At 35.8% G+C, this 22,202-nt stretch overlaps 4 protein-coding genes across 6 annotated transcripts; 1 reads left to right on the top strand and 3 right to left on the bottom strand.

The window, feature by feature from the left end:
* Positions 1–4,857: 4,857 nt before the first annotated feature.
* Positions 4,858–6,073, bottom strand: LOC145912202 (homeobox protein vab-15-like). Its single transcript, XM_082999610.1, has 4 exons — positions 5,861–6,073; positions 5,490–5,737; positions 5,265–5,431; positions 4,858–5,193 (listed from the first exon to the last, which is right to left on the bottom strand). The coding sequence occupies exons 1-4, from the start codon at positions 6,061–6,063 to the stop codon at positions 4,858–4,860; spliced, it is 954 nt and encodes a 317-aa protein (XP_082855736.1). The 5' UTR covers positions 6,064–6,073.
* A 1,835-nt stretch (positions 6,074–7,908) lies between these two features.
* LOC145910219 (glutamine--tRNA ligase-like) lies at positions 7,909–12,666 on the bottom strand. Of its 2 annotated transcripts, none has more exons than XM_082997264.1 (15): positions 12,530–12,666; positions 11,983–12,111; positions 11,659–11,910; positions 11,400–11,600; positions 11,077–11,280; positions 10,833–11,019; positions 10,563–10,750; positions 10,199–10,422; positions 9,759–9,840; positions 9,565–9,708; positions 9,386–9,471; positions 9,165–9,330; positions 8,700–8,926; positions 8,253–8,445; positions 7,909–8,189 (listed from the first exon to the last, which is right to left on the bottom strand). In XM_082997264.1, the coding sequence occupies exons 2-15, from the start codon at positions 12,091–12,093 to the stop codon at positions 8,139–8,141; spliced, it is 2,316 nt and encodes a 771-aa protein (XP_082853390.1). In that variant the 5' UTR covers positions 12,094–12,111; positions 12,530–12,666; the 3' UTR covers positions 7,909–8,138. The 2 variants fall into 2 exon arrangements, with proteins under 2 accessions (XP_082853390.1, XP_082853389.1); XM_082997263.1 differs by having other exon boundaries at positions 11,077–11,283.
* Positions 12,667–14,871: 2,205 nt separating this feature from the next.
* On the top strand, positions 14,872–18,569 carry LOC145910189 (charged multivesicular body protein 3-like). Of its 2 annotated transcripts, XM_082997223.1 has the most exons (7): positions 14,872–15,012; positions 15,809–15,901; positions 16,077–16,137; positions 16,819–16,998; positions 17,147–17,268; positions 17,365–17,476; positions 17,930–18,569. In XM_082997223.1, exons 2-7 carry the CDS (start codon positions 15,857–15,859, stop codon positions 18,049–18,051), a joined length of 642 nt encoding a protein of 213 aa, XP_082853349.1. In that variant the 5' UTR covers positions 14,872–15,012; positions 15,809–15,856; the 3' UTR covers positions 18,052–18,569. The 2 variants fall into 2 exon arrangements, with proteins under 2 accessions (XP_082853349.1, XP_082853348.1); XM_082997222.1 differs by lacking the exon at positions 14,872–15,012 and having other exon boundaries at positions 15,093–15,901.
* Positions 18,570–18,626: 57 nt separating this feature from the next.
* Positions 18,627–22,172, bottom strand: LOC145910186 (sodium-dependent multivitamin transporter-like). The gene is made up of 13 exons (XM_082997219.1): positions 22,036–22,172; positions 21,772–21,973; positions 21,591–21,708; positions 21,005–21,111; positions 20,829–20,944; positions 20,631–20,771; positions 20,346–20,558; positions 20,044–20,124; positions 19,860–19,987; positions 19,632–19,804; positions 19,489–19,566; positions 19,294–19,414; positions 18,627–19,056 (listed from the first exon to the last, which is right to left on the bottom strand). The coding sequence occupies exons 1-13, from the start codon at positions 22,170–22,172 to the stop codon at positions 18,944–18,946; spliced, it is 1,728 nt and encodes a 575-aa protein (XP_082853345.1). The 3' UTR covers positions 18,627–18,943.
* Positions 22,173–22,202: the final 30 nt, after the last annotated feature.

Below are 22,202 nucleotides of genomic sequence, written 5' to 3' on the forward strand. Positions count from 1 at the left end.
TGTTCGTCGGAAAAAATGTGATTTACTAAAAGTAACCTTTGTTATTCTAGCGGTCACAAAGCATAGATAGGATATGCCAGACGCCTGACAGCCAAACCACAAAAAAACAGGGACTTTCTGTGCTAAATCATGATACCCAATACAAATAAGGCCCCAAAATGGCGTTGTTGCAGGCAGGTCTGGCGCATTCACTTGGCAACGCCAACGCTGCGGCGCACAACCCGTTTTGAAAACTGGCAAAAAGCGTCCGACCCATAAATCAAATTTACACATCGAGATAACCTTTTCGATTATTGCGGTCTATCTGCTGTAGTAAGTTAGTAAACTGCGATTTGGGTGGTAGAAAGTTCAATGGGGGCGAAAAAACTCAAACTTGCCTTCATTCTTCTTGTGTTTTATATATTTTTTTTAAATCGGGCTTCCACAATGTGTCCTGAATTACTTCAAGGATTCCATCGCGCCAAAAAGGTTGAACTGACCTAATATCAGTTCAAGCAAAATTAACTTGACCGCTGATCCACCGTATCGACAGTACGAACACAGGCTACAAACCTAATTCTAGCGACCACTTGTCAAATTGTTTTTACCATAGCTTTCATTGGTACAGCGTAATGGAGAGTCGTAACTTTACGCAGTGGTGAACTGGGTAAGATTTCTTAAACAAGCAAATAAATAAATGACATTAAGTTTCTCAAAACTGTTTGGGACACGCCAGCCGTTGAATTCTTGCCGGAACTCTGTTCCGACTAATGAGAAGCCTAATTAGTGCGTAAGGTTCAAGCATTGTTGTTTTGTCTTCAAGTTACAAAGATGTTCAAAGCTTAAATTAAGGTGATTTTACTAATATCCACACGCAACTTTAGACTTCAACAATATGGTCAAGGAACGACCGCCTGTGCGCAGCCTGGTTCTGCGCCACTCGCCCCACTAGACTTTGAAACGCGCCCACACCATACAAGACGACCCATACTCGAGTGTGAATTTTCGTTTTGCGAAGCATAGAGGATTTTCTGTGAAACCAAAACATTATTTCTTGACAAAAGCTTTGGATAATCCGGATTTTCGCCAATTCCAGACAATACTTGATTTTTCCACATCTTGCAATCCGGATTTGGAAGGACTTTGCTGCTTAAACCGTGCATTGCATTCGTGCACTAAATCACGATGTTAGCCTAATTACATGTTTTTTGAGCGCCTGACTCGATAACCCTAATGGTTTTATCGGTGCCCATGGCATTTTATTTTGCTTATTTATTGTTCATGCGATCACGCGTTTTCAAGTTCTTTTTGTGCAAAATAAAATTAAATTGCAACTAATAACTTATTGCAGTGTAATCATATATAGGCTACACAGCAACATCGTAGTCACTCAATCAACAGGCCCACATTATTTGAAAATTTGTGCAATTGTGATATTCTGTTATTCTTAATCTAGTTTACCATTCAACTTTGCATAATCCGTAATCGGGACTAACAACTGTTTTTGCGACAATTTTGGAAAAAAGGAAGAAGACAAAGGCGTAGAGACGCTGGTTTATATAGACTGGGTTACATCAAAGTGCATATAACAGTGGTACATTAATTGGGTAAATTCTAGGGATGTGCCAAATGGACAAAGATTCGGGTTTGTGCGAATCCGAATAAATAGAAACATTATTCGTGCGAACCCGAATATATTCGTATGTAAGTGTGACGTCAATAATAGTTGGTCGTTTGCATCACGTGCGCAAGTATGTTGCTTTACCAACTGCTGTTTTGCTATCATACGACAAATAAATTGCATACAGTTGATTTCTGTGGCCTTTACCGCTAGTGTTGAGGAAAAACCATACTTGATTGACATAACGTAATAAAGCCTTTATGTTATGATTGACCAAATTAATGTTTGAACAACGCAGGACTTCCTTTCTTTTGTTTTCAAAGCGCTTCTGTATTTTGGTGACGAAAACCCGTGCTACGAGCAGCGCCAAGAACTATAATACGATGTTAGACCAACGGGATTTTGCTACATACGCAACGGTGTTTTCGTCACGTTTTGTTCATTCGTGGTGATAAACTAATAGCAAAAACAACTACACCAGTTCTCGTGGCGTTATAAGCGGTGTGCTACCGTTATTGGTCATGCGAAAAAACATATTATGTCATAACCATATTATGCTTCAATAAATATTCGCAATCTTGCGCAATATTCGGGTTCGCACGAATATGAAATCTGTGCTGATATTCGGCGAATCTATTCGGGTTCGGGTTCACCTTGGCACATCCCTAAATTCCATACCTTTTTTGCTTCGACTTGAAAGCTAAAAGTTAATTTGACTGCAACCAAATTATATGTAAACGGCGTGAAAAGTCAATATAACCCCTTGATACACAAACCTGCATTGTCTCAAAACGGAAACTAATTTAACCAAATGTTTCATATCGCTTTTTTATAGCTTTAGTGGCTGCCGTAAACGAATACCACCACTGCATGTTTTCAGTCATTTACATACTGCACATGTGCTGATTTTTTCAGCATTTGCGGAAAATTCAGAATATTTATATCGGCTCAACTTGTTACTGCGAATAATTATTATCAAATCAAATTAAACCATTTTGCACAAAACACTGCTATATGAACAATAACTTACACATGAAAATATAATATACGGGATGGGCACCGAAAACCTTTTTCACATTTATGATTTTCCTTACCATTGCGCATGCTATAACTTTTCACAGTAAGACTTCAAAGTTTTGCTTTAGCTTTTGTATACTTGTAAGCCGGACGCAAATTATATATACGAAACTTTGACACTACAACATTATGTACTATTTACATTCCAACAAAATAGTATGGGTGTTTATATATGGTTTGGTTTATGTCTAAAAAATTAATAAAATTATTTATTTTGGATTTGTAGTTTGTACTTAGGTCGCAGAAATGTGTACATTTTAAGATACAGTTTATTTTTGAAACATATGCGCAAACGCATATTACACAAGAATATGACACCTACAAGACCTGATGCGTGGTGACAAAGAAAAAAGGGGCATTTTCTCGTCTGCTTACTTTTTCACATGTATGAATTTTGCTTTCAACAACAAGAATTTAAAGCACAAAAGAGACTCCGCCCATAGAAGACGCGATCATTGTATGTGTGGCTCAAATCGTAATTTGGCGACAATTTTGTCTCGGGTTCCCTAATTTTTCGCTTATTTCACATTATTATCTCATCAAAAACAATTTGTCAGCGGCATTTTTGCTTTGTTGTTTAAAATTTGCCTAGCGTGGTGTCATTTTACGCCGCCAAGGATTAAATGGCCAGTACAATGCCATATAACGAAAATGGCATCAACGTAGGCCTACAATTGATACAGTTCTTTTCACAATAAAATATTTATAAGACAACTCCCCTTTAATGCTAGTTTTTCATTATGTTTGTACAACAGTAACAATTAGTCTTATCTGAATCACCCATCCATAAAAAAGATTATGAATCATCAACATTTTGCCAATGTTTGGTGGACGTGAATATTTTATATGAAATAACAAACACACGAGGTGACATCTTAAAACTTATATATTCCTATATCTGAAAATTTGCATGCCGGTATTATAAGAACATAACCGTCACGAAAAATTTTTTCTTGCGATGTTGACGCAGACTATATATTTTACACCTCAGAAAGCACTTTTATTGGAACAGCAGTTCCGTTTGTAAACGGGAAGTAGACTAAAAACATAAGTTGATTGATACGACGATCAATGATCAAATCCCTAATCGATCACGCAACAAACCATGCATAAAGCCCAAAATAATTGTTGACCGGTTGTTGATGGATTGTCTGACAATAACCGACATAAGCTGACAAAGAATAGGTATTTCATTTTGTTATTGCGTCATACAGTAAATAGGCTGCAAAACCTATGTTTGTATTTACAGCAATAGAAAGTAATACCGGAAAGAACATTCCACAACTACAGGCATATGTCGTTTATGAATGTGATGAGAAAATCAACAGGCGTGTATCCTAGTTTAATACGTAACGGAAACAGGTAATTACATAATAACAAAAGTGTTGGCGTAGCAGCTGACAAAACAACCCTTTTTGACAAAATTAGCAATAATGAAGTTAGGTTTAGGTTGCAATTTTAAGTTAAAATCCCCACTGTTTTTTGTCTTGTTTCCGTTTGTTGAGCTTGCTGTGACATTACCAGTGCATCAATGTACAATATACTCAGGCTCACCCTTACTAAATCTACCATAGAAACAGTTGCGTGTAGTGTTTGTTGACTCATACAGTTTCGACACAAAACCTTTAAAATCTGGAAGCAATTTGTTGTCGAGAGATGAAAGAGACGGCTGGTTTAGGCAACCCTTGAAGTTTCACTCTTGGTTAGCGAACTGCTGCTTTCGATTACCCTTTAACAAAAACCAGAAGTTTTCGTGACACATCAAAAGCGCTATAAGTGAATCAAGTAACTTTCTGTTGATGTTACCAGGATATTATTATTATTTTTTCTACAAGGGGTTTTCTGCAAAAAAACTATTAGTAGTTTTAAACACGGGGCTGAACAGAAAAGGCATTTAGTGTGCATACTTGTGTTTTGTATACCAGCAGACAAAGCATTTCACAAAGGAATTTCAATAAGTATCCCGCGGCGTAACCGTTTGCAATTACACGCAACGTTGTCGAATAAGCTTCGCTTGGTAATAAGCTAAACTGCAATGCCGAGCAGTAAACCAATATAACTTATCTAAAAATATTCTTTTTTCACAATATACACAACAATAGAAGGTAGAAGGTATTGCGTTTTATTGCTGTTGAAAAAAACAAATATACGAGATACGAAAAAACATCCACAAAACTTGTTTACGTTTCGGAGGGAAAATAGGATATGGTGGACGGTTTTGAAGATTGCACGAAGGCAAACGAACCGAACCCTCCGATTGGAAAGTGGGGTGGGCGATTATCGAATGTTGATATTTCACTTTGCAACTGTACCCTGGGCTTAATCTGAACCCCAGACACAGAAGCTTGAAAATCTCTATGGAGAATATTCGGTGGACACAGGGAGTGGTGTTTACTTCCAGTTCCTTGCACGAGATTTGTGTATGCTGCTGCTGCAGCGGCCAACTTTACCTTTTCGAATTCAGCTTCGTGTATTCTTTTGGCTTTTGCACGGCGATTTTGAAACCAAATTTTTACCTAATAAAACGATAACCATTTAATACACACGCGATGGCAAAAATTGCTCAAATTTTGAACTCCAAACTGACCTGCGTTTCAGACAGACACAAGGAAGCGGAAAATTCTGCTCGTTCAGCGATCGACAAATATTGCTTTTCTTGAAATTTGTTTTCCAGTGCCAGAAGCTGTTCAGTCCGAAATGGAGTGCGAGGTTTTCTGTTAGGTTTGTGTTTGCGCAACATGCACTTGGACAAAGCTGCGAAATATGTTGATTGTTAGAATACAACCAAATTTACCACAGATTTGTTACTTACAAAATTCTGGACTAGATGGTGAAACTGTCACAGTGTGTTCTTTTTCACCGATAAAAGATTGCGTGTTTCCAATTTGAGTATTTTCATCTGGGTTGTGCGCGGGAATGATAGGCGAAAATGAATTTCCGTTTATCATCCAAGGATAAAAATGCGTGTAGGGGTCCGTACATGGCATCGGAGGATGTTTTAAACTCGCAGTTGCCTGAGAATCTCGCAATTTTGTTGGTTTCGAAAGAAGAAACTCTATACTGCAGACAAACAAAACTGTGTTAAAAACACGTACAAATAATCAAACGTAATAAAACAAGAGAACAATTAATCAGGAACTTACGTGCAGAAGCTCATTTAAACAAACCTTACACATGCCTTACCTGAAGTTGTTTTTGTCATCCTTTCGTTTAGAAGTAAGTTGTGGCAAAGGCAAGTTCTCATCTTCGGAGCTGCTGCTGCTGCTGTCATGTGAAGACATATTGTCGTTAATTGAACTTCCTGACGACGACTTTGACAAATTTGGCATATTAATATTTCCTGAAGAATTTTCTTTTTGTGCAGATTCTTCGCACAGCAAAGTCATTTTATTTATTCGAAGTCTGTAATACATAATTATGTTATAAAACAGTGCAACTTGTAAATTAAACTACACGTTTGCAATTCCAGAAAACAGATCTCCCTGGCTGGTATAACATAAAGTGAAGATCATATTTGGACGATTTGACTTTTGTAGCAAAAACTGACAACCCGGCAGACGCCCCCCTTTTTTTCGATATTCTCTCGTAGTCTTCAATTATCCGCGCTTCCTTCAGCCTGGCGTTCTTCATTAAATTGTAATAAAACGATTTTCGATTACAACAATGCGCAATTTCGTCACACTCGCCGTTCGCTTTTGTTCGTATAGATGCGCGCGTCACTTCGGTTCGTCTGTCAGCGGTGTCCCCACGCATCTTTCTCTTGTTTGTTTAAGTCGTGTTTGCAACACTTATCGGCGGTCGTTCGTTCTGCGGCACCCCTTTTCATCAAGACGTCCGGATTGGGCTCGCCGCCACAATGATGGAGATTTACGTTGTCAATTAAATCTGCTGGGCGTCCGCGATCTCCCTGGCTGGATGTCAATTCCGAAAGGGACTTGCAGCCATTTTGTCCCGTTAAGCGCCGTGGCTAGCGCAATCGACTTATAAAGCGATCCTGGTCTGGAGGGAAAACGGGATTAACGAAGTCGAACTATTGTTATTCAAAAATAATGAGCCATTATCGGTTTCATGATGTCTGTTTACAGTTTAATCAACACTAATAAACAGTGTGCAATCAATATGGGCTAGCATTAGGATGGGGACGTTTTGTTATGGCGTCTTATGTGTTGCAAAACCTTTGTAATTATTGACAAAACAAACTGTTTTGTAAAATGCACATGCTACAAAAACACTTGCGTCGTTTAAATCCCACTTGTCTGGCAAGTAAACAAATGTGTTTTTAAAATAATGTGGGATTGTGTGTTCATTAAAGGAAAGATAACACTGATAATATGTGACCATTACACAGCAAGTTGCATTAAACAACTGCTGAATCTAACTATTATATCCAGAGAAATATGGCGTCAAGATGCGTATTGTTAATTTCCGTATAGGACGGATCCAAATTAGGAACTGAAAATAAAAATATGTATGTTGCGATTGTAACATAAAAATAACGGTTTCTTAGCAAATTGTCGTACTTAAGGTAAATTTTACATATGACAACCTAATAACAGTTTGCTCGACGTATTTAAAGTTATTCAAAACTCGCCAAACTGTCCGTTATCTGACCACTTATGGAATATGGGTCATAAATTCCGAATAGGGTGCTAGACACGCGACAAAGTAAAGACATCAGACACACTTTATGCGTTCATCGACGCCAAGATTCGCGTTCGGAAGAAGATCAAACGCACTGCGAAAATTTATTACCTATTGTCGCAGATGAACGAAGTTTGCAACGTATAGGGGATAATGTCTTTTGCTGTTTATCTTCTGCGATCACCATAATCTGACAATTGATGTAAAAAATGCCTATCCACAATTTAGAATTTCCGCATGTTCTCTTCAATTTACACGAGGGGTTCAGCGTTCTAAAGGTGGACAATTATAGTTAGGCTATTACTTTCTCCATCATCGTCTAAAAAGACGACTTAAAACTCAGAACACAATTCAAGGATGTCATTGATCAAAGTTTGCTTTGATAGTTTCTACATGGCACAAAGCATGCAAAGGCTTTTATCTATATTTCTTTTTGCCAAGGTTGCGATCTTGAAATTTCTGAATTGACCACTTTTTATGGTTTTATTGCAAGTAACGTGTTGAATAAGTTGTGTTGCTAACACCAGGATAAAACTCGCCTTCCCAAACTTTTGCTGCCAGTTCCAAAATCATTCACACTTTTATAAATATTGCATGTTTATTTGCTCCATGTACCAAATCTTCGTGCAGTTTATGTTTAAGTTCCAGAAGCAACGCGGCTTCAATAAACGCAAAATAAACAATTGGCATAAAATACAAAATTTTATACCCATAAACACCAATTTATTTAAAAAAAAACAGCAAACAAGCAGCGATCATCAATAACATCTACATGATATTTCTCCAAGTTTGGAGTCTCCGCCATGCAAACCTTCTACTGTCAATTTTTGCCCGGGTCTTCCTTAAGAGGTATTGTAAGGTTGAACACCATCTGAATAAAATATACATTGAGTCGGGACGTCACGTGCTACACTGATGGAAACTTGAGCCTTACCTTGCTGTTTGTGGAATCGGGATCCACACAAAAATAACCGACACGTTCAAATTGGTATTTATCGAAGGTTTGAGCAGAGCGGACGGACGATTCGACAATTGCATCTGAAATAACTTCAAGCGAATCACGGTTGCAATCTGTGACAAAACCACCAGGAACTTCTGCTGGATCTTCAGGGTTTTTATGTTTAAACCTGCAAAAATATGTTTTTAGTTTGTTGTTAGTCGCCGATATATTTTTCAAGTTGCATATTTATTACTTTGTCGTGTATCATTTTCATTTGATCGTGAAATAAATTTAAAGGAAACCAATCAATTTGATTTATTAGTAACATCTTATCCTACATAAACCTAAAAGTCTGAATTCGGTGAACACTTTGGAAGCGGTAAAGTTGTTCCAACTGGAATTACTGCGACACGCCACGGCTTTTACAAACCGAATACTTACAGCCTGTGGTATATCCGAACTTCACAAGAATCGCAATGCTCGGACGACACCCAGTGGATGAAAGCCTTTGGTTTGGGCGAGGATTCGACGGGAACGCAAGTCGCAAAAATCTCGTTCACAACACCATCATCACCTTCCACTGCACTGTCATATGTCAAAACGAGACCCGCATGTCTCAAGCCGACCGTTTGGTTTGCGGCAAAACGTTTGTAGTTTTTGTCAGCAATCTGTTACGCAATATATAAGTTATTTGTCAATTCTTTTGTATACTTCATAATGTAGACCAGGGGTGGGCAAATTTTTGGACTCATGAGCAAGACTCCGGCCTATGTGTCAGATCAGTTTGCTCATGTTTGAGGTGGACGAATAAATATTGTTGTGTGAAATAATAACCAAAACGCAACGATTCCATTGGGCATCTATTGCACAAATGCATGCAAGTGTACATGTGGAATCTAAGCATACCTTGGTGAAATCATTACGGTCGATAAATATACTTGGGGTCAATGTAGCATTATGGAAACCCTTGTTTTCATCCGCTGGAAAGTTGGGAACTTTTAACTCAATTTTATTTGAAGCTGAAGGAAAGTTCTTGATGGTAACTTTGAGGGGATGTAATACTGCCATTACCCTGATTCAACAAAATGTGCATGAGAAAAAAAAAGAACGCAGAATGAAAATATTACCTTGGTGCCACATTGTTTAAACATGATCGTACACATGATTCAAGCATCGGGGGTTCCAAAACACACAAATTGCCAGTCACCCCAACCTAGAACAAGAAATATTAACCATTCCACCACTTCATCATTGGAGGTTAATAATATACTTTAAAAAGACAGGAAAGTGTTCAACAATAACTTACTTTAGCACAAAAATCGTTGATAGCTTCTGCTGGAAATCCTCTCCTTCGCAATGCAGTTAATGTAAATAATCTTGGGTCATCCCAGTCACGAACTATTCCAGCATCAATGAGTTTTGTTATTTTTCTTTTGGAAACCACAGTGTACTGCAGACAATAAGGGTAAGGTTTTCATTGATTTCAGTCAATAACATTACCTGTAGGTTTAATCTTCCATACTCCCACTGCACAGGGCAATATATATCAACTGCATTACACAACCAATAATAGCTTGATCTCCTAAAAAGGCAAAAATAATTTCAAATAAAATCAGTTTAGGCCAAAAATATTTTTAGTAATTGCTAGATATATTTTAAGGTTTTTAGATTTATCATTGCTACCCTCAATTACTCGACCTCCGGCCTAAAACATTTACATTGCAAATTTCTAATTTTTTAAAGAAAATTTTTAATGTCTTCAATGCTATTATTCACAAAGACTGTTTGTCTGGATTATCCAAATACATTAGTAATAATAAAAAATTACAATTTATATTGAACATATATTACTATTTTTGTTGGTTTTTTATACAACACCTAAAACACCAGTAAAATTAATGTTATAAAAAAATGCTTAAACAAAAAACAATTTATCATGCCTGGCTTGAAACTCTTTTGTGCAAAGGGAATGAGATATGTGCTCAATGCTGTCACATAAGCAATGGGTAAAGTCGTATGTTGGATAGATGCACCACTTGTCACCAGTTCGATGATGGGGAGTAAATTTGATGCGATAGGCAACAGGATCCTGTTTGCCATCTTCCATTACTAACTTCATACGTAAAGTTGCTTCACCTTCATCTATTTTACCATGCTTCATATCCTACACAGCACAGCAATATATACACACGGTATCAAATATTAAAAATTTGAATAACATTACAATCTGCTACTCATAAGCCATTCAAATATTAACCTACCTAAACCATATTGGAGTTCCAAAACATGAAAACACTCACCAACCTCAAATAGTTTTAAAGATTCTGCAATTGGTCTGTTTCTCCAGGGTGAAGGAGGGGGGTTCTGGCCTTTAATTTCCTCATATTTCTGATGACAAATGTAAGCCAAGTCTTTCTTTATGAGCACTAATGCCAAATTGTATAGTTCTTGAAAATAGTCCGATGCATGGGTTACTTTGTAGGGAGTATAGCCTAATAAAAGATGACTATAATTATATAGCAAAAGGCCTAAAAACGAGTTTTGCAAGGAATCGTTTTCCTTGTGTACACATACCAAGCCAGTTAACCATTGCCAAAATTCCAGTAAAAAACTTTTCTTCTTCTTTTTCAGGATTAGTGTCATCATATCTCAAAAAGCAAACTCCATCATTAGCTTTGGCATAACCAAAATTAAAATTTATAGCTTTTGCATGTCCAATGTGTAAAATGCCATTCGGTTCTGGTGGAAATCTTGATCTCACCTTAATTTCAATGTGCCTTTTTTACTTTTATTTTTCTCAATGCAGATCTATGCTTACCTGTCCACCAGTAATTTCTAAATGTTCTTTAAGAAGTCTCATTGTGTTTTCATTAATTACATAACCTTCAGTTTTGTAATTTTCACCAGGTTTATGAAATTTTAGGGCAGCTCCACGTAGCTGTTCCAATAAACTCTGTTCTTCCACAGCAACACCATTGGAAGCAGGTTTTTGCTTTTTTGTACCATCACCTTTCGACTTGTCCTTCTATAAAAAAAAAGACATTATACTGTATGTGGCATAACTTCTTCGCACATACGTTTCATTTAAAAAAAAGTACTGATTGTATGTTATTTATTGCCAGACAATATTTATCAAACAACCTTCACTTTTGCCGCAGGGGCCAAATCACTTTTAGTTTTTGGTCCCAGAAGGTCAAGAATTTGCATGTCCAATTCATTTTTTAAAATTTTTCCATCAGCAAATTTTAACTTTTTTCTGATGAGTCCAAGAAGCTTCCCCGAATTGTATCGATACCGCTGCTTAAGTATGTCTGACTTGTGCTGTTTAATTGTATTTTCAACCTAAAAATCAAATGTGTTTTTATATTAGCTGCAACAAATAACTTTACATTGAACTTACAACTTCCTCAATCTCTTCAGGTGAAACAACCACGCCAACACCACAAAAATCAGAAAATGCTTTTTCATCAACAGGTATTGTTGGAAAATTTTTCAAATACTCAAAGGCACAACTGAGCTGAATTTCAGTGACAATTTTACGTTTTGATATGAATTCCACCAATACAGGTAAGTGAACTTTATCTTTAATGCGAGTGGAAACTTGGTACAGTAGACTTCCAGTAGATGTATCAAGAACTGCAACTTTTTGAGACTGGAGAGAAAATATATAGCCTATGTTAAAAATAGTGGCAAATGATGAGAAATTAGATACAAAAACACTTACCAACAAAATTGCATCCTGAAATGTTGAAGATACCAATTTATTTTTAACAGTTTCAATTGCCTTTTGCTTAGAAAGGCCTGCCTGGCAGAACAGTTTTACTATATCCTCCATTTTAGTTGTTTTGTCCAGCTACCAATAGAAAAACAAAAACTAGGAACATACATTTGCAGCACAAATTATGTTTTAGATTTTGAAATGCAGCAATTTATGTTGCAAGAATCAAAGCCTTGTCATTATGCTGTTGGCTATAAAAGGATATTCATGGTTTGACTTCGTGTCATTAATGGGTCTGAAGTCACAATGCTGCAGGTAAAGATTGCCTGAAAATTTATTGGTTCAGATAAGAGTTCTTCAAAAAAACTTTTACAGGAAAATAAACGTAAATTTTGTGATTGATACACATATTTCTCGACAATTTCGCGCTAAACTCCCATCTAAAGCATTTTCGGGTAATCTTTACCGGCGGCATTGTGACGTCAGACTTACAGTTGGCGCGTAGTCAGAACCATGAATACGTCTACCTATTAATGGATAGAAGTATATATACCTATATGTACTTTATTAAAATTCTCGGTGATATCTGCAAAACTTCTGTGAGTGACGCAATAAGTGTACAACTGCTGCCCAAAATAGCAGCGCACGATTACCAATACTCTATTCAAGTACAATTTCCCATAGTCGCTCCTCACTCACGAAATGTGTCGTCATGCGTTTCCATAATAATCCCATGATACAAAGGTATTTACAATTTCGTATTTATACAGATACCCCCAAATAATGGCGTCACAGGAAATCCTAAATACTGGCTTTAATTGTGTGGGTACATGCCCGCACTTATCTGAGTGTTACTACATAATCGCAGCTTTATCGGTTTTCAAACAAAGCAAAAAACAAACGTATATCTCGCCAAAACTTTTTAACCCTAAAATAAAAAGTGTTGTAACCAGCGGTGGTATTCAGGTTATTCGTGCGAAAGGACTCTCAGAAATTTGCGAACCAGTCAAGAAACATGGCTAATCTGCTCAAATTGTTTCCATATTTTTCTGATAGAACCCCTTACCAAAGGGTGGTTGACACATTTTGCTATAATACATCAATAAAAACTAAATTTGGAGGAAAATAGACACATGTTGGGTGAGCGCCATGTTGCAAAAATAGAATTCCATAAAAACAAAAATCTTGACGGGTCGACACGTCCATGTTTACGTGTTTTAAAAAATTCTAATAAATGAAGAAGGCTATTTAAACGACTCCCACTTGTAGAAGGGAGCAAAGCAAATTCACTATCAAGTGCACAACGCAGTTATTGTTTCACATTCTTAATTAAGTATCGATACTTCCCGAGATATACAGAAATCTCCGGGAGTGAATGGTACCGGAGTTCGTTTATTTTGACCGGAGTGGAGTTGGATACAATTTAATTATATTACCCAGAGGCGGAGTGGATTAGTAGTAAAACAATTTCAAACTCAATAATTGTTTTTTTAAACTTCACTAGGAAAAGAAGCTTTTTTAATCCTTTAGTTGGAATTCACCTGAAGTTGGAAGTCGGAGTACTTTTTTAATCCCGACCCCTCTGGTACAAATCTTCTTATCCCTCAATGTGACTTCGGAGTCCGTGTTTCGTTCTGTTTGTTTTTTACACGCTAAACAACAAACATGTTTTGGCCATTTTTAGCGATGCGTTTTTTTTTACAACAACGTTGAAATACATACAACAGCTAACAAAACCTAATTTTGTCACAGGTCAGAAAGTGATCTTTTTACAGATTTACAGTGATATTGACAGCAGATGGACACTATAAAGCTTAATTACCTGTAATGTTTTTTTGTTATCGCGTACAAATTTCTTCAGACCAGAGGGATGTATAGTTGACAAAACAAAATCGCCGGTTAACAAACGAAGTTACCGCGTTTTTTTTAGAAGGCTAAGTTTGATTTTACTCGATAGCAGGAGTGTGCAAGGTTGTTGGTTCAAAAGGATTTCAACGGCATACGCTTGTGCAAGGTTTTATGGCAGAAATGTGTTCGTGGCGTGCGCAAAACATAGGAAAATATGGGTGGTATGTGGTATGGTTTTTGTTTTGCAAATTTGACAATGTGCGCGTTTTTAGAAGGCAAAATTTGGAGGCAAAAAAAATATATTTGTTTAAAAGGATTCCAGCGGCAAGCATAGTTGCTTAGAGTTATGTCATAACACGCATGTCATATTAATTTTTAAATATTAACATGTTTTTTTTTACAATTTTTTATCAATGAAAAGTTCAGCTTATGATCTACTTTGTGTAAAAAAAAATTAGGTCGCTACCTCGTACCCGCGCCCAAAGTTTTGTTAACTTGCGATTTTTTTTGTCAACTAACATCCCTCTGGTGATTTTCAGCTCATTTTACATGCAGTATTGTGACGTCATGCCAATTAATGACGCGAAGTCGGAACCGTGTTTTACTTTTCATTGCTGTTTACCACTTTGGAAAGTTTTCACAATTGTTGCCCAAATTTGCGTAAAAAACTAATAAACTGGGACCATAGACAACTAGTTAAGCAGTCTATGCCGTAAGACCATAAGAGGGCGCTATGCGTAAGACCCAAGTTTTCGGCAAACTTGATCCACATACAACCTATGTAACATAGAAATATGTGCGATTATTAATGCGATAATTTAGTGCAGTATTTTAATTCAAAAAAATAACAAAAAATAACAGTTGTTGTTTTGTTCAAATCGAATCACGCGCACAAATTTCTATATCACATGGACTTACGAATCAAGTTTTCAAGAAACTAAAGTATCTTCCCAAATTTGGAACTTGTTTGTCTTGTCGGCAATGAACCGTGATCTCAACTAAACACAATCACGTGATAAAGCAGAGTGAGATTTTTTGACGATTGGCCCATGATCATTCAGATGTTAATGTATCTGAAAAATAAAAAGTGTTTTTATCAAAAAATATGTTTATTAAGACCAATTGTATGTATGTGTGCCTAGAATTTAACTCTGCGAATCAAGTAGCTTATTGAAAATACTTAGTAAGGTGAGAAATAATCCTTAACTTGAGTTGGCATCTGATAAAGATTGAAATTTTTGATGGCTGTGCTTATTTCCGCACCAGAGCGAAACCATATTAATATATTTTTTGCAGTACTATAAATCTATGAACAAATTTGGTGCATATTTTAACATCATTTGTAAAACTATACTGTAAAATATCACAAAAGTTGTGTTTTTTTTATTGTAGTTAGTCCTGACTAGACAAAATGGTGTACATTCAGTCTAGGGCAGAGAACCACTGGCCAACAGGTGCCTCTAAATCCCATTGAAGGCATTGTAGTCATCGTATAGGCATCACATGATTATGTATTCAATGCATATAATGTCCACAATGCATACAATGTCCACAATGGGTTTTTAGGGGCACCACTGGCCAACTGGTATAAGATAAACTTTTATAATCAACACAATGGTTTTGTTCAGTTTAGACTGTCCTGCCTTTCTGTATAAGGCAAGAAACTTGCTGCCACTTGTTAATACTCTTTTTACCTGGATTATATCTGATGACAAATAAAAACATCAGCTTAAAGATATAGCAGATGTGAAAGTCGCTTGACAAGTTGTGCGCTTGCGCGTACCCTGTGATACCACTGAGCTCCTATAGCTCAGTTGGTAGAGCGTTGGGCCTGGTTAGCCCAGGGTCGTGAGTTCAAACCTCAGCGGGAGCATGATTTTTCAGATCTCGCCCCGACTTGTCGGGAAAAGTGGCTGATCCAGCTTGGCTGCGAAGCCTGTGAACCTAACTTCAAGATATAGGCTATGCTTTCTTTTTACTGTAGATTTTCAATACACTGATATTGGGTTTAATGTGGGTGATAAAAACCTAAATGGGCCTATTTGGAAAAAACCCACCACCGGACCCACGAGAAAAGGTGAAGTAAAAACTATTTTTCAAGATTTATTTTGGGACTGTACACTGTTGAATGAGTTTTGTCTAAATTTTTTAGGATGGAAATTGTTTTTTTTTTATTATGATTGTCATATGTACTTAATGTACAGTGTTTTGGGCTATTGGTATACACATTAATCATGAGTTTGGCTTTGTAGGCTAGAGTGATATCACGAAGCCTTCGAAAGGAAGAACGGGTTTTGGATCGCCAAATACAATGTGATTATTTTTCATAGTATTTTTATATAATCGGTATAAATATTGCCAAACATGCAAACTCCAATTTGTTGCAAAGTGGACTTGTTTATAGCATGCAGATATTTAACTGTGTCTCCCTAAAAACAATGCTGGTGAAGAAAAACTATTCAGTGATACATTACAGTTACAAAAATAAAACTCCTCCAGTGATTCAAACCATCATTATATCAATCAAATCCCTATTATCTGGAAACCTCACTATTTGATGCAAAATTTCTAAAATCGTATTCCTTCACATGCATTAACCTTAACATTTTTTTATTTTTTGTTATCTCAGACACCTGTTAAGCTGATATTATTGTGTTGAAACAAAGTAGTCTGGATTAATAAAGTCCGACTGTAACTAAAAAAGGCACCTAATAGTTCAAAGACATTAGCCCTATTGTAATGGACCTGTGTAGCCAAATTACATAGCCTATTTCTGTAAAATCAACAATTACAAACATATTTATTGCAGTACAATGTCAGTTAAATTTTTGGTAATGTTTCCTCATTCACAAATCTGACCTGAACACTGACAGGTTACAGCTATGTATCACATTAATTGCAGAAGGTGTTGCTGCAATAACACATAAGGCCAGTGTTTGCAGAAACTGATTTTGAAAAAAATCCTTATTTCATAGTTAAAATAATGTGTTACAGCTATCAAGAGAGAAGAGGACAAAGTAAAACGTAGTTTACGAGATGCTGCAAAAAAAGGAGACAGATCTACCTCAGCTATTTTGGCGAAGGAGATTATTCATTCTCGTAAAGCTGTAAGCAGAATTTATGCATCCAAGGCACAGCTTAAATCTGTGGATATGAACATCAAAAACCAACTGGGTAAGATAATTTCGTTGAATAATATCTTTCTAATTGCTTGAATAATATCTTTCTAACAATGACTTTTTGCTAATTTAAATGTGAGCACTTGTGGTGGCTTCTTGTTCTAAATGAATAGAAGCATTGCACATTGTAAATGTATTTATAGCTATGGTCAGAGTTTCTGGGGCTTTTGAAAAAAGCACTGAAGTGATGAAAATGATGCAGTCCCTTATAAAAGTGGGTGAAGTGAGAAATTCAATGATGGAACTTTCCAAAGAAATGACGAAAGTATAAAGTTTTTGTCATTAGATTTAATTTTTTTTGTTGTTAAATGCCAGTGTTTCTGGATTTTAATTCAGAAATGTATGACATGATATGATTTAGATGGGAATCATGGAAGAGATGATGGAGGATACATTTGAATCACTGGAGGGAGATGAAGAGGATGAGGCAGCACAGGAAGAAATTGACAAAGTCCTCCATGAAATCACAGCTGGTATGTGAAATACCTAATATTTTGTTTGTGTCCACACTAACTGCCTAAACAATAGAGTAACCAAGCACTCTCACAGCATAGCACAAAAACAATTTCTTTGTGTTGTAATGTGCAGATAGCAAAAATTTGCTCAGGGAGCAACAACAACACTAACTTTTTTGTGATTAAATATTATACCAAATACAGCACGTATATTTTATGCCAGAAGAACAGTACATTTTTAAATAGCGATATGCCTAGCAGCAACAGGAATTTCATATCATACCATTGATTGACATCAATCGGTTATTTTTGAATTAATCCTAAACCATAAGGATTTAAGGCAGTTTATCTACCACTTCGTCGTATCTCAAGCCTCTAGACATCAAAGTATAAAACTTTTTGAATGTGATGATTCAAATATGGGGTAAAAAAGTTGAATGTTTGCTAAATTAGCAACTATTTTGTCACAAGGAGCCATTGGGAAACTTCCGGATGCTGAACCTCATGAGCTACCAAGCACAAGTGTTGAGGCACCTGAGGAAGAGGATGAAGAAGATGAAATGGTCCAAAGACTAGCAGCTCTACGAAGCTAATCCATTTTCAAGTTTTTGTTTATTTCTATGCATTTCTTGGTGACTTTGCTTATTCTTGTACATTTTAATGGATGGGGGACATCCAGGGATATGACAGGCTATCCTGTAATGTAACATGGAGGTTTTCTATGTTACAAACTTCAACATTACAGAAGGCAAAGTGAGCATTATTACAAAAAAACAACTATTTACATTTTGGCTGTGAATGTGAATTTTTTTTGTCAGTGGCTATTGGAACAAAAGTCACAAGGCCACTTAGAAAAATAAACATAATTTGTATATTCACTAGTGCTGTTTCCATTTACTTCGAAAATTATTGATTCTTATGTTACGAATTAATCAGGCACTGCCTTTGTTCACAAAGTTTTCCACCTATACCTGTGTACCAAAGACTACTGTATGTATAAATACTGAAGTGTACTTGAATTTTAAACTGTTGAAGCACATTCTATAAGCATAAGGATGTAATTCAAATGCCTTTCGTAAAGATGATCAATATATGAGACAACAATCTAGTATTCCTGTGTGAAAAGTTTATTGAAGTGGTATAGCTCTTGTAATTTCCTTGAAATATTCTACAAAATTTATTTCCAAAGTTTGCAGGTTTTATTGGGATGTGAATTCATCACCAAACACAGCCATTCAATGGTTCACTAGTGCAAAGTAACACACAATAAATAATAATTGAAATTTGGGGCTAATTTATAAATGCAAGAAAAGTAATTTTAGGTATTCAACACAATTCTGCAAAAGCAGTGGTTGCAATGCATAGTAAACATACTTATAGCGTCAATATTGTATGGTATATTATGTGGCAAATATTTAGGTAATTTGGTTGTGTACATAAGCTCCACAAAACAGGTAGTAAGACAAAATAAACTGTTGTAAACTTTTAGATCATGGTTTCATTTTCACTGTTTTTCTGAATTTTCATTTCTTCTGGTCCAAGTAAAGCACCTCGGCGAACTATGTAATGGAGAGTTGCTTCATCCACACTTGGTTTTTCTACAAACAAACCCAAGATATTTTTTTTCTCTATATTGCATGAACTGTTAGTGCGACATTTTGCAACATTTATTTGATTAAACAAAGTGCTTCGGATTCATGTCAGCTAGTTTAATAAATTACACGACAAATCAATTTTACCCACACAGGGACCATTAGTTTCTTACTCGCGTATTAGTCTTAACAAAACATATTATTTTTCTATTGGTGCTCTTAAAAAGTTTTTTACCAACTTACCGGTAAGAAAAGATGCAGACAGTGCAAATATGGAGGAAATAAAAACACTCAACCCACTATACCACATATATGAAATTCTGTAAACTGAGTTAATTCCAGAGTATTCAAATGTGGGATAAACCTTCATAAAAGTTCATAACATATTATTTGAAATTTACAAAGCCTTAAAAAACAACTATATGCTTCTGGACTTACAATGTTTTTTGAAGTGTTGTTGTATGTTGCAGCTGTGGTATAATTCAATTCTTGTGTCAAATTTGCAATGTTACACTCCTGCAATGGAAACCAAACAAATTTTGTAATATTGTATTTTATCACAAGTGCATTAGAACACCAACCGCTTCAAGATATTGTGCAGGGATTGAGTTTGTAAAGTTGTTGATGCGAAAGGCAATACTTCCAAAACCAATCCACATAATGGTGATAAGTGAAACAAAATATCCTACCAGGGCTCCAGTAGCATTAACTCTCCGTACAAACAACCCCAGAAGAAACAAGCTTAGCACTGGACCTAAGGAAGACTTTTTAAATGCATGTTTTAGGTAAAATAAGTCTAATGTGCCCACCTCCAACAATACCAAGAATACTCAAAGCAACTTTCAAAATACTGCTTGTTTGGGAAGCAATTACACTCATGCCCAAACTTAACACTGCATAAACTATAATTATAAGCTTAGATACTTTTGTTGCAAATCTAACAAAAGATGATATTTATTATTATTAATAGACATTTGCACAAACATTACATACCCATCTGACATGGAAACATTTGGTCTAATTATGTCCTGTATTGTCACAGTTGCCAAAGAATTAAAACAAGATGAAACAGTGCTTAAAAACAAAACACTAATTTAAAAACGAAAAAAAAAACTTTCAAAAACTTACACAATTGTATACTTATACCCGTAAGTATTTTTTAGGAAATACTGCTTTTTGTTATTTAGCTTTAAGAGAAGAGTGTGCACAACCTAGGTAAAAGCTAAAAGTTTTGGGCACACTATAGAATAGAATTTCCATAGTTAGGTTACTGATTGAACCTAGTAATAGCTTACCTCAAGGATGCACAAAACAGACAGGCAATTATTAATCCTGGTAATCCATGATAGTCTTTTAGAACTGACATCACATAGTATAAAAGAAGCTGATCAGGTTTAGCACCATGTGCCAGAGGGTTGTCACAACGATAATTTGCATACACCAGCAATCCCATAGTGCAACCAATTAACATGACAAGTTGAAGCAATGGAAAGTTTAAATAAATTGTTCTGGAAAATACAACATTAAAATGTAAAGAAAAGTGAGAAACTACTTTATATATTATTGCCTAAAACACTTACATTTGGGCTTGAGTTTTTGATTTACAACACAAAAATCTTTGTGCAGCTGCCTGATTAGTGCAATAAATACTTAAACACAGAAAGGAGCCTCCAATACATGTTGACCAAAAGGTATGTGGGATAAGTGGAGAAGGATTAAAACTGACAAAACAAATAGTTTTACCAATTTGTAAATAAAAACATTAACAGCAACTATACTTGATGGATTGAATTTTTTCTGCCTTTACCCCAACATTCCATATATTTCCAAGTCCACCTAAATTTTGACAGCCTATTCCAATGATGACAATTTGTGAGATAAGCATAACACTTGCCTGAATTAAAACAGCTAAATTATTGTTTTGTTGAATAATGTTTGAAATACAGTACATCACCTGAAAAACATCAGTCCAAATAACTGCCTTTAATCCACCAATAGTTGTATATATTGTGCAAATAACACATAGAAGAATTACGGTTACCCATACATCCAGATCTGTAACTGGAATCAGGAATAAAAACTTTCCAAATCAGAGTATTGCAAAAATATGTTTTCAGTTAGAAGGTAATGTTGTTGTAAATTTCCACAGAAATTTAAAGTAAAAAGTTAATTTTTATTTCTGGTTATTTTTCATCATTTAGGGAGATTTGGCTGTGCCAGAATTATGTTTTTTTACTATCTTTGATTGTTTAGTTAATAACCACAACAAGTGCTAAATAACAATGTTTAGCTAGTTTTCCCAACACAATGGATATTAACATTTTGTGTGTATTTTACATACTCAATAAATTTGATTGTTTTGTTTTATAATCTTCTCTACTTGAGGTTTGCTGGTCTATTTTTTTATATTTTGTACATAAAAAATACATTGGTACTGTTCCTTTAAATTTCTCAAACAGCAGATATAAATATTGAATTTAATTTGGTTGCATGAACACCAAAAAGATTTGGTTCATACAACTTGCATCATCCCAACTTACCAGCATTAACAGCTAGAGCTGGGGCATAAATCACAACCCCCATGTAAACAATCATCATAAATATGTACGACACAGTTCCACATAGCCTAACTGCTCTAGAAAACCTCCTCTCAAGATACTGCAAATGAAAACAATATTTTTGTGGTGCACCCACAATCAACTATTATTTTTAAAGGCATACCTCATACACTGAAGTAACTTGAAGATCATAGAGGACTGGTATTATTCCATGTGCAGCAAATGGTATAAATAGGAAGTATGAAAAGGCAAACATCCCATATCCACTTCCACTAACATATATTTGTGCTGGAACACCAAGCACAGTAACTGCAGACATTATGGTAACTAATAACGACAAGGATGCTGGTATATAACCCACATTTCTGAAACAACAACCAATGGTGTGAGACTTAATGCAATACTGCGCAGTTATTTTATGTATTACTTGTCTGCTAACAGGTACTCATCCGTAGTTCTTTGCCGTCCACCTGAACATGCTGAATATATTCCAATTAAAAGAGACAGTATCAAACAGCTCATAAACACTACATAATCCCATGGTTGAAAACTATGCCTATCCATTTGGTAAACCTAATATTACCAGCAAAATAA

Source organism: Ascidia mentula, chromosome 8, assembly GCF_947561715.1.
Source record: "Ascidia mentula chromosome 8, kaAscMent1.1, whole genome shotgun sequence".
NCBI classification, from domain to species: Eukaryota; Metazoa; Chordata; class Ascidiacea; order Phlebobranchia; family Ascidiidae; genus Ascidia; species Ascidia mentula.

What these genes read in the sequence shown, in the direction of transcription:
- LOC145912202 (XM_082999610.1), bottom strand. Translation starts at nt 6,063, where the DNA reads ATGACTTTGCTGTGCGAAGAATCTGCACAAAAAGAAAATTCTTCAGGA. An exon ending in GATGACAAAAACAACTTCAG is followed by an intron (nt 5,738 to 5,860) that starts GTAAGGCATGTG and finishes GTTTGTCTGCAG; the next exon opens with TATAGAGTTTCTTCTTTCGA. An exon ending in TGTGTCTGTCTGAAACGCAG is followed by an intron (nt 5,194 to 5,264) that starts GTCAGTTTGGAG and finishes TCGTTTTATTAG; the next exon opens with GTAAAAATTTGGTTTCAAAA.
- LOC145910219 (XM_082997263.1), bottom strand. Translation starts at nt 12,093, where the DNA reads ATGGAGGATATAGTAAAACTGTTCTGCCAGGCAGGCCTTTCTAAGCAA. An exon ending in TTCAGGATGCAATTTTGTTG is followed by an intron (nt 11,911 to 11,982) that starts GTAAGTGTTTTT and finishes TTTTCTCTCCAG; the next exon opens with TCTCAAAAAGTTGCAGTTCT. An exon ending in CCGATTCCACAAACAGCAAG is followed by an intron (nt 8,190 to 8,252) that starts GTAAGGCTCAAG and finishes TATTTTATTCAG; the next exon opens with ATGGTGTTCAACCTTACAAT.
- LOC145910189 (XM_082997223.1), top strand. Translation starts at nt 15,857, where the DNA reads ATGGGCCTATTTGGAAAAAACCCACCACCGGACCCACGAGAAAAG. An exon ending in CACCGGACCCACGAGAAAAG is followed by an intron (nt 15,902 to 16,076) that starts GTGAAGTAAAAA and finishes TTGGCTTTGTAG; the next exon opens with GCTAGAGTGATATCACGAAG. An exon ending in TTTGGATCGCCAAATACAAT is followed by an intron (nt 16,138 to 16,818) that starts GTGATTATTTTT and finishes AATGTGTTACAG; the next exon opens with CTATCAAGAGAGAAGAGGAC.
- LOC145910186 (XM_082997219.1), bottom strand. Translation starts at nt 22,172, where the DNA reads ATGGATAGGCATAGTTTTCAACCATGGGATTATGTAGTGTTTATGAGC. An exon ending in AAGTTACTTCAGTGTATGAG is followed by an intron (nt 21,709 to 21,771) that starts GTATGCCTTTAA and finishes TTTCATTTGCAG; the next exon opens with TATCTTGAGAGGAGGTTTTC. An exon ending in TCAAAAACTCAAGCCCAAAT is followed by an intron (nt 20,559 to 20,630) that starts GTAAGTGTTTTA and finishes TGTATTTTCCAG; the next exon opens with AACAATTTATTTAAACTTTC.